Below are 15,860 nucleotides of genomic sequence, written 5' to 3' on the forward strand. Positions count from 1 at the left end.
AAAAAATACGGCAATACCTTCGCCGTACATCGCTACGTCACCGAAATAATTAATTTACATTTTGCTAATTGCCATGTTTTTGAAGTGAGAGCTTACAATACAGCCTGCACATTTTACATACGAGATGCAAAATAACAAACTCGAACTTGCATCGAAAAGAACAGCAGCTCTGATGGCGTGGTTGTCCCTTTGTGGACCATGGCAACAAAGTTCTGCACGTTACACAAAATCTCGCGGCACTCACTCCCATACACTTTACAATAAATGCTATGGCCGGACCATCCCACTGTCCGAATCATCACCGCTCTCCCCTACACATCCCAGAGACATTTAGTAGACGGTTGGAAAAAAATGTAGTAGCACTGCTTTTGCTTGTCTTCCTTTGTTTATATTTTTTCCTATTTTTGTATGCGTAAAGTGAGTACAATATTTGTATTTATCATTAATAAGTAAATGCGTATCACCAAGCATTTGTGCAGTACGTGTACGTGTAAGGGGGAGCCTCGCGGGACTGAAGTTGTTCATCACGCCTACTCGACTGAGCAGCCAACAAGTGGCTTCGTGAGGCTAGCAGTTGACCTATATATACTCCACCCCAAGGGAAGGTCTCATTCCTAAAAAAAAAGTACACCTCTCAGACTTTCATTAGTAAGAACATGGTCCATTGTACCCACTTGTCATTGACCGCCTCTGCTTTCATGCACACCTGGTAAATATTTGCTTTATTGACGCTTCCCATTTTGGGTGTTTTTCTTACATTTGGTAGTTTTTTCATAGATTATTTGAGTTGTTAAGGCTTCATTCATCATGTAATTAAATAATGACCATGACGGTAAAATTTGGAATTATTAACTCCGATATCTCGTTCCCTATACTTAACAAACTGCTCTTCTGTTTTCTGAGGTTAGACCTATTATGGATTTTGCTTCCCCTGTGTGGATCTTGGGTTACCAGGGAGATCTGGAATTGTTGGAATCTGTGCAACGTAGGTGGACTAAGCAGGTTGATGTGCTTAATTAGCTCTCGTATGCTGATAGGCTGGACAGGCGGCTGGACCTTTTTTCAGTCAGAGGTAAAATGTTGAGACAAGACATATGATCTACTGCTACAAAATATTCCATGGTCTATAGTATAGACCATGGAATATTTTGTAGACAATGTAAAAACATCGTATAGACTCTATACGATGTTTTTACATTGTCCCGTTCAGTAGGCACTGTACGTATATAGAGGCCACCAATTCAAGATCCTGATGCAACACGTACACTGAAATGGAAGCTCGTAGGCGATTCTTCTCATGTCGGGTGATTCTGATGTGGTTAAAATGCTCCCAGCCTTTCAACTTTCAAGTCTATAAATAGGCTACATGTGCAGTTACTTATGAGTGCTAAACTCTTATATATATATATATATATATATACATATATATATATATATATATATATATATATATATATATATATATATATATATATATATATATATATATATAGTTGTTATTTCGCTACTTTTAGCGATTTCTGTCGCTACTCTCCGTTCAGCCACTTGGCAAGTTGGCGGCACTGCCACAACACACACACGTGCAGGGCAAGCTGGGCGCCGCGGCGGTGCACATATTCTTGATTCTGAACGCTGTAAAGGAGGAAGGATGGCGGAGTTTGTAGAATTCCGCATCGAGGAGACCATCCCTGAGGTGGAGGAGATGGAGAGGCTTGGCCTTCTGAGTACCAAGGAAGTAAAGTGAGTAACAAAGGTTTGACATTACATTTTGTCCTCCCATCTCAGCAGGGCTCTTACATAGCCCATCCAGCCACCGTGCTGGAGAAAATTAAACAACAACAACGTCCTCCCAGCTGGAGGCGATGAGACCCTCACCAACGGTAGGTGCTGTCTGCTGTGTATGGATGCTACTTTTCTTTTCTCAGACTTTCATCAGATAATGACAATTTTTAGAGTTGCTTAAAGCTTTGTTTTAGATCCCTCAAAGCCAGTGGCTCCCAAACTTTGGACAATTAACCGTTTCACCCAACCAACGATTTTCTGACGTGGTTCATGTTTTTCTGGTGATAGATTTAGTGAATTACACGATTTTGTACCTCATTTCCATCGCAAATGCATAGTTTTTGAGTTATGGGGGGTTGAAAACTACCCTAGATGTAGGGAAATTCCTTACAATTACTTAGATGTAGGGAAATTTCATACATTCTGGGTTTTTTTTACAACATACGGAAACCACTCAATTTCACTCACTCTCCATACCAAAGGGGGGTGCGAGTGGGGCGAAGCCCCCTGTTACATCATTAAGATCAATAAAGCATCTAAACGGTAAGTAATTTACGTCATAGGAATCTTGCAACTGTCATATATGACTATGTATTTACTTACTGGTAGCAAGTACGAATGCGTGAAGCAGGTTTGGTATCACGTACGAACGCGTGAAGCAGGTCCGAACGCAGGTTACTTGTGTTCAGTGTCCCACAGTTAGCTGTTCGGTTGGGGTATTTTAAGAGGTGGGGGCACAGCCCCCCCTTGGTTAGCAGGGGGGGCGAGGGGGGCGAGCTTCTGATATACCTCTTGCTGTAAAAAAAAAAAACCTGACTTTTCTTCATATGTACTGATGCAGTTCTTTTAAATTCTTCAGGAAATTGATCCAGAAGCGAAGAGATTTTGAGTATCGCTTGGCAAGAAGATCAAAAAGAAAAATAGATTTTATTAACTACATCAATTATGAAAAGAAATTAATTGAGCTAATCAAGATAAGAAGAAAGGTAAGAATATATATTTTTTTCCTTTATCTTCAGAATATTTCTTGAGCAGTTCTTGCTACTATATATTAAAGAAAAAACATTGAATAATATATGAGTGTGATTTTTGAATTGAAAGAATTCAGTAGTCAGACGGGTTATTAATATTTTTATTAACATCCAATTTTCTTATTTATTTATGTTGACAAATACCATAAATGTTGTTAATGTTATAGATTTGTAATAAATTAATGCTCAGCATATTTTCAAGGGAAGAAAATTTGTTGAAATGAAAACCATAAAAAATGAAGACATTATACAATATGTTGAAATGAATCTTTTACTGTATATACTAAAACAGCTGTAGTGTATAAAGAGAAGCACCTGATTAAGATATCTTAACTATCATATGAAACATAGAGTATAGGTAGCCTATCTTAGAAATAAATATATTTATATTGTTTTATTTCAAAGTAAATAGGACTGTATAAGGACTGTTCTGAATATTGCCATTGGTTGTATTCCTTTAATTTCAAGTTATTTGAGTGCTCAAGGGTTATCATAAATATTTCTATTGATTGTTGTATTCTGTCTCAAAGCAAATTGGAGTGTATGAGAAGAGGCAGCAGATTGAGGCATCCATCTCCCGGAGAGTGCTAAAGCAGGCTCGCCTCCTCACCCGCCTATGGCCTTCACACCTCGACACCTGGGCACTGAGGATCAACTTTGCACACTTTATTGGATGGAAGGAGGAGGTAATTAACCATTCATTAGTGAGGGAAAGAAAGGGATGGGGTTAACCAGTCAAGAAGTAATGGAGTAATGGGAAATAGAATTGATCTTCAGTAATGATGGGAAGCTGGGTGAAGGACTTGAAAAGTACTTTTTTCAGATGTTTCAATATGCTATGGAAGATTTCAATAAAATTTCAGGTGGGGATTATGTTTATATTATGATTTATCAACATTTCCTTCTTATCAGAAGTAATGATTAAGGTGAACATACTTTTCTTCAGATCAGTGGTGCATATACAGAGCAAGTTCACTTCCATGGCAATAGTGAGAGTGTGTGGATTGCATGGGCAAAGTGGGAAATTGAAGAAAGAAGAAACTTTGATAAAGCCAGAGTAATATTGCTCTCCAAGGCTCCCCTTTATCATCCCAAGTCACATCTTATTAAGAGGGAGGTAAGATATATAAAGTCTGTGCTTGTAGTGAATTATTCGTATTCTATAGACTTTGAACATTTGATAATTCCATACTGAAGACATTTTGATATTTGAAATAAAGCAAATTGATTACATAAGCAACTATGTTCATTCTGTTGTAGTAAATTGGTATTATTTGTTTTATCTCATTTTACAGTTGTTTCGTTTAGAATTGCTGTATGTGGAAATGCTGATGAACAAAGTGAAACATGAGAACATTGCAGGGCTGGAAGAAGTCATTGAAGAAAACCGTCAGAAGGTGAGGCTCTTTAACCCGTACAGTGTTTAGTACGTACATATACGTATCTCTAGGGAAGTGTTTAGTACGTATATATACGCAATCCTTTTTGAGGGCTTATACGCCCTTTATTTTTGTTTGTGTATGTAACATTGTTCATTGACAGTAAAGAGGAATAATTTGACAAGTCTTCGTATTTTTAAATGGATGTTAAAGGGCCTTTCTGTACATTTGTCCGCATTCCAACAAAAATCATTATACAAGAAGGTAAGTTACTTTCTTCTAGGTAATTACTCCTTGATTCTTTAATCAGTAAGGCATGTGGAATTGTAAATTATGGTTCAGAGTAATCGGAAATGAAAACTTATCGTCGGAAGCTTCATAGTGTTTTGTTGAACTTTGTTAACTACGGTTGTAGCACAGACGGCCTTGAAGCGAGCGGTGTTGCCTGATGCGCATCCATTAATTTTCTTGTACTTACAATCCCTGTTTATTTTTTTAGGTTTTTGTGATGTAAAGAAGTACTTATACATTACTTACGCTTTAGGGTAGTGAGAAGTGTTTATAATGAAAAGAATATAGGCTCTAAAAAAAATTAAAGATAAATTTCCCTTTCCTGGTATGACATCGTTAGCTCTAAGACAGAAAAATAAGACAATGAACAATCTAGGGTTTTATTCCTCGCAGATGAATAATATGTATATCAAATAATTTGTAATTTTTTTTACATTTTTAGGGGAAAATAAAAAAACGAAAAAAGTGCAACCTGGCATGACCCCTATTGATGACAAAAAATGACACTGTACTGGTTATTAATAACTTGATCCCTCCTCCTCTGGATTTATACATGCAAATATGTTTGCAGGGCCCATTTCCAAACCCTTAACCCCTTCACTCCGGTGACGTCAGCATCCGACAGGCGTCCGACGGCGTCACCGTTAGTCCTCTTCTAAACCTCTTAATCCTCTTAATTGTTTTCTAAACCTCTTAACCCTTTTCTTGCGCGCAGGATGGGATGTGACTATCCCGTCAGGCGCAGTCAGGCAGCCCAATGGGGGGTCTCTTTTAACCTCTGTATCTCAAAAACTATTCATCACAGCTAAAAACCAAAAACACCATTGGAAAGAAGAGGTCCAGATTTATAGGAGTCGGTTATGTATGCCTGTCCTGCGAACATACATGCACGTTCAAGGAGTGTTGAATGTTAACACTTACGTCGGTGCATGCGGGATGATCAGCCATATTGAGGGAACTGCAGACATCTCTCCTTCAGATTCTGGCAAGGGAGTATTGCCAAATGCAATATTTACAACTATTTGGTCAAAGAATCAGTCAGGTGATAGGTGAAGCTATGCAAAAATGCCGCTATATTGGGCAAGAACATCCACCAGTTACTCGTCCGTAGATTTACTGCGCTGGGCTGATAAGATTTTCCACCAAATTTAGTGAAGAATCCACTCAATTGGCAATCCTGTGTTGTGAGAATTAGTGTTGGAACACTTTCATATGCGGGAGATTTGAGTGCGGGTGGAGCTCGCAGCGAGCGTCTAGCACCACCAGCAAATACGCCTAACGCTCGCAGCGAGCGTTTAGCAATGAAAGGGTTAAGAGGAAATGGAAGAGGATTAAGAGGAATTGAGAGGTTTAGAAGAGGATTAATCCTCTTCCATTTCCTCTTGACCCTTTCCATACTGTGACGCCGACGTCTGCATCACGGATGGAAAGGGTTAATTAGATTAAAAAACTGAAATATGTAAATGGTCTTTTGGAACCCTTAATTGTTTTTCATATGCACAAGAAACTGTTATTGTAAGAGGTGTAGTTTATGGAAGGGTAAAGTAATGAGTGTGTTCTTGATAAGTGCAAGAAGGACTTGTTGCATACTGTTGTTGGTGGCTATTCATTCAGCATAAAGGAAAACTCTCTCTTTTTTTTTTTTTTTTTCATGCCTAAAATTGAGCCTCTAATGATGCTGTGACAAATTTTCAGGTGTTGAACTGTGCTGTGGCCCAAGCAGTGTTCCTGGATGCTGTGCGTACCCTGCCCAAACCAGAAGTGTACCTGGAGCTGTATCAGGTGGCAGAGAAGTTTAAATTTGCACATAAGCTTCGTGAGGAAATTTATAGGTAAGCTGTGTGATAGATGTGGTAGATGGACAAGCTTTTCATTCATGTGGTGATAGTGAGGGCCAATCCACTAATATCTTCAAGAAAAGGATAGATCAATCCATAGTCTGCTGCCCAGTGTAGGTTGCTTGGCCTCTCACAGACTCCCTAAGTTCTTTTGTAATAGAAGATTAAGTGTATAGATTCATTTTAGATTTTAGTTTCCAAATTAAGTCATTAAAATTTTATTCTGGCATTACAGGGACCTTTGTATGAAATTCCCTGGTTCAGAATGTCTTTGGAAGCTGAAGGCACAAAGGCTAGTATCAGGACTGGTTGAAGCTGAGACTGCACTTTTTAACAGCAATAGTAGTAATGAAAATATGGAAACAGAAGAGGGAGAGGCTCATAAAGATTCAGCTTCGAGCATAGGCACTGAAAGCAAAAACCATGCTAAAGAAGTAAATCATGAAGAAACTGACAAGAATGAAGAAAGTAGTGATGATGAAATGAATCTGGATGGTGTAAAAGATGAAGAGAAGGAAGAGAAAGAAGAGGAAGATGAAGAATCTGAAGAGGAGGAAGAGGAAGAAGTAGACACTGAAGAGGATGTAGATGAAGAGTTAGATGGGGAAGATGAGGAGGTAGAAGAAGAGGAAGATGAATCAAATGATGAAGAGGAAGATGATAGTGATGTTGAAGAAGGTAAAGGAAAAGAGAAATCTACAGCGATAGAAGAGGAAGATGATGTTGGAGGTGAAAAGTCAGTTAAGAGCAAAGGAACACCTGAGGAGAGTGAAACAAGCCTCACCAGCTCTAAATTAATCTTGCCACCATCGTCTGGGAAGCTGGAACCAAAAGCAAAGGTAAAATACACATGTGTCAGCCTCAGCATGCATTTATAATAGTTGCAGTTTTGCTTTTAATGGATGCCTGTGTTAAGCTTTTGTATGGCTGATTGGGGATATAAAAAGTAAAAATATTTCATACACTTTGCTATTACTGCCATCACAAGGTGTTAATTCTTCCAGTCTTTACATATGTAACATTATATAGTGACTTTTCAATAGGGTAGAAAGTTATTAAAAATCTTGAGTAAGAATTAATGAATGATAGAAATTATAGTAATTGACCCAAGGCAGTCTAGATTGTGCCCCTTTTATGCATTCCATATCACTCATTCTTTACTTGTTGATCAATTGATTTGAGTAAATTTACAGTATGTTGTCAGTTATTTGTGAAAATCTGTGTAATTTGTTTCATTTCACTTTTAGTTGGAGTTGGTTATCTCAGTATTTGATGAAGCTCTGAAGGTGGTTGGAGACAAGTTTGTTAACACATATATAGATGAACTGCTGCCACTGCTGTACCAGTGTTGGGGTGTGGCAGACATGGCCGGCCTCATCTACAAGAATCTCCTGAAAATATTTGAGCACCACACTGCACTGCTCTCACCATTCCATTTTTATATCTGGGTAAGATGTTTTTGCGTGGTTGTATTACTAGTTATTTTCTAAAATAGATCAGCAGCATATTTTTTATTAATTATTTACAATTTAATATGGACTAGCAAGATAAGTATGAGGGAAGTCTGTTTGTGTTGTTTAGTGAAAAGGATCATTTGCATGTTTTCTCAATCATCATCATCATTTCGTTTAACATCCGTTTTCACTCTTCCTGAGCGGTTGGACGCTTTATGGCTCTCCTCCATTCTACTCTGTCTTCTGCCCGATGCTCATCCAATCCCATCAATGCCAAGTCTTCTTGTATACACCTTCTCCACATTTTCCTTGGTCTACCAAATGGTCTCCTTTCTTCTACCTCCAATCTCTCCAAAACTCCCAGCACTGTATCCTCCCCTGCTCTCTTTACATGTCCAAACTATCAGTCTTTCCCTTCTGAGCACTGTTTCCAGGTCCTCTACTCCACATCTGTTAGCTACATCTGCATTTGACACCCTGTCTTGCCACCTGATCCCCACCATATACCTCAGCATTCTGCGATCACTTACTCTCAATATCTCCATCAATTTTCTAGTTAGAGTCCATGTTTCTTCTCCATACAACTATATAGTCTACTTGCATTTCCACTCTTCCACTTTTATATGTTACTACCTTTTCTCTTTCTTTCTTGAACATAGTGTTTGCCACAACCAGTCCCCTGCCCTGACAAAACTCCAATATTTTCTCCCCTTCTCTGTTTCTCTCTCCGTGACCATACACACCCATTACTTCCTCAAATCCATCTCTACTTTGCCCTATATGACCATTCAAATCTCCTCCAATGAACACCTCATTTCTTAGACCTGCCATCTCGTCATCCAGCACTCCCCAAAACTCCTCCTTCTCCTCGTCTGTCCTGAGGGGCATACACAGAGAAAACATTGAATAGTATCTCTCCTATTACCATTCTTATTAGCATTATCCTTGATGTTATCCTCCTCACTTCTATTACATCCTCTATTATCTCCTCTCTCACCATCATCCCCACTCCTCCAACTCTCCCCCCTCCACCACTCCCCTTTCCACCACATCTTGTACTTTTCTTCCCCACTTCCTATCATTTTTCTTCCTTCACCCTTAAATTGCACTTCCTGCACACAACAATTGTCAACCTTTCTCCTACCCAGCATCTCCACCACCTCCCTGCTTCTTCCTCTCATCGTTCCCACATTCACCGTCCCTATTCTAAAGCTAAGTCCGTAGATTTTTCGCACCCCCTGCCCACTGAAGGACTGCCGGGTACGGGGGGCCATATTCTGGATTCGAGCCATATCAGTTTTTGAAGCAAAATTGCTAACCCCAACCACCTATTTTAAGTGGTGGCCCTAGCCTTTGCCTAAAAGAAAAGGCAAACCTTACAAGGCAGCAGGGGGCTGTGAGGTTTATGACCCACTATTTCACCCATAGCTGTGACTGGATGGCCATTGACTCTGGTAAACATGAGTTCATCTGCTCTTTGAAGGATCTTGTTTTTAACCCGCCTGGGGGTCCAGCACACCCTCCTCACTGGTCCAAGAAAAAGACAAACAAACAAAACAGTGGGGTCGCCGGTTTAGTCACCGACTACTCGACCATGCAACTGGTTGTACTGGGTTACATGTTACCAGTAGCAGAGCACTACCTTAACTGCCCTGACCAGACTATGTTTTCTCAATGAGATAACTATTAATTTTGTTCAATGTGATTTCAATACTTAGAGCCAGAACCAGTGTGTGTTGTTCAATATCAGACTTTGCATATGCATCAGTAATTTTCTTTGGGTACAGTACCAAGTGGTGTGCCAGCAGCAGGAGGAGGGCAGCAGCCAGCAGGCCCGGGCAGTGCTGGAGCACGGTGTGAGGCAGCACCCCTCTGCCTCCCACCTGAAGCTGGAGCTGGTTCAGTACATTGTTAGGGAGGCAGACACTGATGCACAAATCATGAAGGGTGAGTAGGAAATGAAGAGATTATTTTTCAAGAAGTACTAGCAATATCATCTAATTTTCAGGGCTAATGTGATTATTGAATATATCAGATCATGACAAATATAAATTAGTATGTGGCACACTATTCAGATTAAAATAATTTGAAAGTATTTCATTATGTATTTTCCGTTGAACATTTTTGCAGAATTCAGGAAGATTAGCTCCTCAATGCAAGGCGAGTGTGGCCTGACAGCATGGAGGGAGTTTGTCAAGCACCTTTGTAAGGACAATAATAAGATAAAGGTGTTCAAGGCTGCTGTGGATCATGAGGATCTGAGAGTGGCACAAGGCATGAGGGTTTTGTACCTCCAGGATGTAGGATTGCAGGAAGGTAAGCATTGTGTTCAAATTTTATCAGGTAAATATTAAACTCCCTTGACTTTGCCCATTCATTACTCTGTGTGAGCATTCTTCTTTGTTCAGTTATATTCACTTTTACAACTGATCAAGCAATCATTCAATGGGGGCATACTCTGGAGTGGGGGGTTACCTCTCCCACCCTACAACTCTATACCCTGAGTTGCCTCTGAGCAATTCTTCATGCAGGGGCCTTTTCCATACCAAGTACCTCACAGCAGGAGCCATCAACTTGCTCTAGCCCATTGATTTGTGGCCCCTTCCTTGGCCTTCTCCACTCAGGATTGTTTCTTGCAGAAATATGCTGTTTTCATCTCAGCATTGATTGGCCAGGGAATTCTATCCTCTCTGGGATTCTGTGTCCCTGTCCATGGCTAGCAGCTAGCAGTCAACCCAAACCCTGGTCTGCATTGGTTGGGACTGAGACACCAACTCCAGCAATATTTCCTTGCTACTCAGAAGTCAACTCATCTCACTGAGTTGACTTCTAAGTAGCTTGCACACAGAGTCAGAGTTAGCTCCTCTGTCACAGCCAATCCAAGTCAGAGATTGAGCTGACTGCTAGCCATGGGCAGGGACACAGAACCCCTGAGAGGATACTCTCCTGGCCAATAAATGACAGGCTGAAAAGCTGCTTGTTGATTATCATTATGCTCTGACCCAGCTATAAGTGTGTATATTCATGTCTTACTTCTGTGGGGAGAGTTTGCTGTAGGTTTTTATTGTAGTGAGATGAATAATAACTGTATTTTATTGGAAAATTTGGCAAAGGATACACAATCACCTCTCCTCAGGTATTGCTAGTGCTCGTAAGCTGTACCAGACACTGAAGTGGAGGCCGCCCTTCTGTGGTCGCCTTCAGGCTCTCATGGTGGAGTTGGAGCTTGCCCAGGACATGGTGAATGCTGAGGCAGTCAGGGAGGTATTCGGTGTGAGCTTGCAGCAACATGGCTCCACAAACCCAGGTGCAAACATGAGACATTGCCTTATTTTGTGTGTGTATTTTCCTAGTTTTAGTGCTAGAAAGCAGAAATTAAAGTGAGCTTATGTTGTCCTTTCTCCATATCCTTGACCAACATTGCATTAAACTCATATTTATACTCTGCTTATACTACCTCTGCATGATCATTGCTGTTGTCATAGTTGTTAGTTTTTTGTGTGTTTTGTTTTTTTCAGTCAGACTTGTCTCCCTGCTTCCAAACCACAACTCAGGTCATCCAGATAGTGTATATTTCTTAGCCTTCAGAAATGAGTGTGTTAAAAACAGTATCACATTAGTGTTAAAATAGCTTTTTCCATTACTTCTCTTTGACCAAAACAAATTTGCAGGATTGTGGTTAGCTTACATCCAGTTTGAGAAAAAGCATGGGGATCCTCTGAAGGCTGGAGGACTGTACACCAGGGCTGAGAAGGAGCTGCAGCCCCAACAGGCTCTTTTCTTCCGTGAACTCATTCTAACAGTGCAAGAAATGCTCGGGAAGGTAACTTTTTCATCATGCAGTTTTGGCAGCCTTTCATTTATTATTGTTTGAGTTACTTTTAACTCTAATTTAAATGCATAGATATAGAATGGAAGACCATGTAATGTTACTTTACCTGATGGACCTAGAGCAAAGTTCCCCAAGTTTTCAATGTTTGGTTTTATTATTTTATTTCTCCTTTGTATGTGAGATAAAATAAAACCCAAAAGTGGCAATGCAACATGTTGACAAAAGCAAATTCTAAGGTTCTTCAATTTTCAGGAGAAAACACCTTCAGGATGTGAAAGCAATAAAAACAGCTACTTTATTGAAAACACTGAGGAGGAAGAGAGCCAGTCTAAGGAAGATGGTGAGCCCCGGCCAGCTCTGGCACCCATTTTTGAAGAGGAGCTGACTCTGTCCTACACAGCAAACATTGCTCGCAGCAGCTTTTTCTCTGCTATTCACTCAATGGAAAAGAATATAAAGAAAGGTAACCATTTAAGTTTTGCCCCAATTATGGACATATGACTTGGCACATTACAGCTTCTATAGCATCTCATGGATATAGTATTCTTATCAACCTACAGTAGGATCTTCCCAGTAATGTCTTCATTGCTCCCAGTTAAACATTGCTATTAATGTTAACATTTTTTGTTAAACATCAGAATACATACATAAAAAGTTTGTTGGTGCTGCCACCCCAGGAATGTCACCCATTAACCCTTAAACTGTTGCTGGTGGTGCAATCGCACTTAAATTTCCCATGTATGGGCGTGTTCCAGCAATATTTTACGAGGCTCAGCATTGCCAATTCAGTGGGTTTTCCACTAAATTTGGTGGAAAATCATATCAGCCTATCGCGGAAAATCTAGGGATGAGTAACTGGTGGATGTTGTTGTCCAATATAGCGGCATTTTTGCATAGCTTCACCGATCACCTGACTGATTTTTTTTACCAAATAGTTGTAAATTTTGCAGTTGGCAATACTACCCTGCCAGCACCCCATCAAGAGATCTACTCAGTTGCCTCAATATTGCTTTCCATCTCGCACGCACAGACATAAGTGTTCACAGGCAACACAACACCTCTGAACGTGCCTGTATGTTTGCAGGAGAGGCATACATAACCGAATCTTATAGATCTAGGCCTCCTCTTGCCAATGGTGTTTTTGTTTTTTAGCTGTGATAAATAGTTTTTGAGATACTGCCGTTAAAAGAGACCTCCTCCGTTGGACTGTCCGAGTGCGCCTGGGGGGATCGTCGCCTCCCTTACCACGCTCAATGAAAGGGTTAATATACAACTCAACATAAAGGAGTTAAAGAGGTGTTTGGTAGGATTATTATTAAGAGGCTTTTGAGTGGGTAATCAGGGTGAGTCAGCCCTTACAACCACTAATTGTAGAAGCAAAAATAGCACACATCATGCCAGTCAGTCACAAGATGCTTGGGCCTTTTTTGCAAGGTCCCCAGCTCAAGAGCTTTCCAATGATATTATTTGCAGGGCCATATGAGCATTAGTTAAAGAGATACCAGTTTAATAATTTTGTGCTGATACACTTAAAAACATGAAACTAGGAATATGCCCTACTCACTCCACAGTTATTTGATGTGTGAATGGATATGAAACACCTGATTTTTCTTCCCTTGTAATTACTGATTATTTGTTATAATAATGATTATCAATTTCCTACTTCCCACCTTCAGGTAAAAAATCCATGACAGGAGAAGAAGGAAGAGAGTGGGAAAAGGTGTTGGAGCTGTTACTGGGCCAGAAGATCACTCTCAGGATCAAGGAGGTGAAGGTGGAAACTGTAGATATAGGAAAGAATAATAATCCTCATCAGGAAAAACTCATCAAACCAAGGTTTAAGGACAAGTAAGTGGAAAATATAGTGAGTTCACACCTCTCATGATTTTAGATACTGTCAAAGTCTTGTAGCAAGTGAAATCATGAGAAGTGAATAACTGAAACAATGGAAATATACAGTTGGATCTTACATTTTCAGCAACATTTCTCAGTTTTTTTGTTTGACTGACTTACCTCACTGCTACACAGTGTTTTATTTTATTGTTGTATTTTATTGTGTTCCTAATCTTATTCCTGCTAGTTGCAAATAATCATGTTTGATTGAAAATGTGCCTCAGATTAGGTCTTTTGCCATGTAGAAATTCTTGAATCATATTGTTTTAAATTGTAGATCCTCTTTACAGAGATTATACCCTCTAACCCCACATTTGGAATGGAAATTACAGGTTCCTATATATGCTGTCTGTCACTTCCAGCTTCCTTCATAGTCTTGTAAACCAATACCACTATCCTGTCATACTTTTATCTATAGTCCATCTTGTGAAAACTCTCAACCTCCACCTTCATACTCTCTTCTGTCCACTTCCTCTCTCCACAAAACTCCCATTGAACTTATTTTAAGGATTCTTGAAGTGACATAATAGTTAGAACCCTGGTGTTAACCAGGAATTGAGCTTTCTCTGCACTCATGTCCATCAGTAACTTATATTTTTATGCATTCTTCTCCAATCCCACTCACCTATCACACTGCCGAGCTGTACATCACCTACCCTTGTATTCCTATCACCTATTTCTTTTTTTTCATGTCATTAAACAGCCATTCAACATTTTCCATAACTTTCTTAATTTACAACCACCTTTCTTGCTTTTGTTGTTTACTGGGGCATGCTGATACACCCTTGGATATTTATTTATTTTTATCTTTCATGTTACCCATGGTTCTGGAGCCCCACCAAGCTTTCCTTTCCTTCTCATCCACTTATGCCAAATTAACCCGGTAACAGCGGGGATCATGTTTCTTAACCCTCACAGCGTCGGCGTCGTACATGTACTACACAGGCTGAGTCACCTTAGATGTCAATGACTTAAACCTTTCAGCATTTCTGACATAATGGGAAATGTTCTTAATGGTCCCTCCAAGCGAGAAAAATGAGAAAAAATCACCCCTCATACAAACCATTTCATAATATACATTTCAATATATATCAAAGCATTTGTGATCAGTTTATGTATCATCTATTTTGGGGGGTTTATATCATGGCACAAATTTGGCCCATCGCTGCTACACGGTAAAGCCACAAATTTGGCCCGTCGCTGCTACCGGGTTAAACCCACTTCCTTGTCTTCCCAGAACACCCTCAGATCCTCTCCACCATTCTACTCCTTCCCTTACCCTCTATCACATCAGTTGTTTTGTCGTGAAGAAACATTCTGTGAGAGGAATCAGATTTCTTAAGCAGCAACTGTGACAAATATTTTTTTCATAGACATATTTGATTTTAGGTATGAGCCTACAGACCATCTGAACCCTGAAGAGAAGAATCCGAAGACGACAAGGGATGATGACATTGAAAAGATTCTAGCCACATCAGAAGTCTTGAAGCCAGATTTCATGCAAAAGACATCCCTATCTCCCTACTTCGTGAGCAAGAAGAAGGCCAAGGCACTGCGAAAGGTAAGCTGATGACCCAGGTAATATTCAGCAGATTTTAGTTTACAATCATTTTAATCAAATTTATGATGGATTTTTGCCATGTCCAGTTTTTATGTAGAGTACTCTTGTGTTGCTATTTCCTTTGGTTTTGTTATACTTACTTATTTACTGTTTGCTTCCATTTCTTTTGCTGATAACAAAAATCATTTGTCTTTGCTCTTGTCTTTCATCTATTTTACCAAGTGCCAGTAAAGAATGGGAAATCCTCCATTTTCAGAAGGAGAGTGTGAAGACGAAAGGTCCAGGTTGGTTTAACATGAAGGCTCCAGAGCTGACGGAGGAGGCCAAACGGGACTTGGAGGTGCTGCAGATGCGCTCTGTTCTTGACCCGAAGAGGCACTACAAGAATGACATGAAGGTAAAACATCCGTCAACTTGGTGCCATTGAGCAGTCAAATTATGGGGCTTTCTTGTGATTGAATTCTGTGTTTATTAATGTGTAGCACTGCTCATCTTATTAATGTGTAGCACTGCTCATCTTATTAATGTGTAGCACTGCTCATCTTATTAATGTGTAGCACTGCTCATCTTATTAATGTGTAGCACTGCTCATCTTAGAGGGATTTTCTTTTCTTTTCGGGGAGGGCTGAGAGGATGTTTTTTTTCTCAAATGGAAAAAAAAATGAAGTGTCAGTGATGGTGATGCTTTCTCATTATAATGATTTGTCTTCCATTACTTTAAAAAACTTATATTATAATAGTTTAGAAAGAAGGGGTGCTCTTGTTAATGATAAACTTTAGCAATCAAATGATAATTGAT

General features: G+C 39.7%; 1 protein-coding gene across 1 annotated transcript in view; it reads left to right on the forward strand.

Moving 5' to 3' along the window:
* Positions 1-1,558: 1,558 nt before the first annotated feature.
* The window catches only part of LOC127004371 (uncharacterized), a 16,037-nt gene continuing 1,735 nt past the window's right edge, over positions 1,559-15,860 (forward strand). Inside the window, exons 1-16 of the mRNA XM_050871999.1 lie at positions 1,559-1,740; positions 2,642-2,768; positions 3,344-3,499; positions 3,760-3,930; positions 4,109-4,210; positions 6,179-6,315; positions 6,557-7,160; positions 7,569-7,769; positions 9,563-9,722; positions 9,906-10,091; positions 10,912-11,082; positions 11,447-11,598; positions 11,860-12,070; positions 13,284-13,455; positions 14,890-15,061; positions 15,318-15,458. Coding sequence (XP_050727956.1) covers positions 1,649-1,740; positions 2,642-2,768; positions 3,344-3,499; positions 3,760-3,930; positions 4,109-4,210; positions 6,179-6,315; positions 6,557-7,160; positions 7,569-7,769; positions 9,563-9,722; positions 9,906-10,091; positions 10,912-11,082; positions 11,447-11,598; positions 11,860-12,070; positions 13,284-13,455; positions 14,890-15,061; positions 15,318-15,458 — 2,955 coding nt within the window. The 5' untranslated portion in view covers positions 1,559-1,648. The remainder of the gene's footprint in view (positions 1,741-2,641; positions 2,769-3,343; positions 3,500-3,759; positions 3,931-4,108; positions 4,211-6,178; positions 6,316-6,556; positions 7,161-7,568; positions 7,770-9,562; positions 9,723-9,905; positions 10,092-10,911; positions 11,083-11,446; positions 11,599-11,859; positions 12,071-13,283; positions 13,456-14,889; positions 15,062-15,317; positions 15,459-15,860) is intronic.

This window comes from Eriocheir sinensis, chromosome 28, assembly GCF_024679095.1.
Source record: "Eriocheir sinensis breed Jianghai 21 chromosome 28, ASM2467909v1, whole genome shotgun sequence".
In the NCBI taxonomy this organism is placed as follows: domain Eukaryota; kingdom Metazoa; phylum Arthropoda; class Malacostraca; order Decapoda; family Varunidae; genus Eriocheir; species Eriocheir sinensis.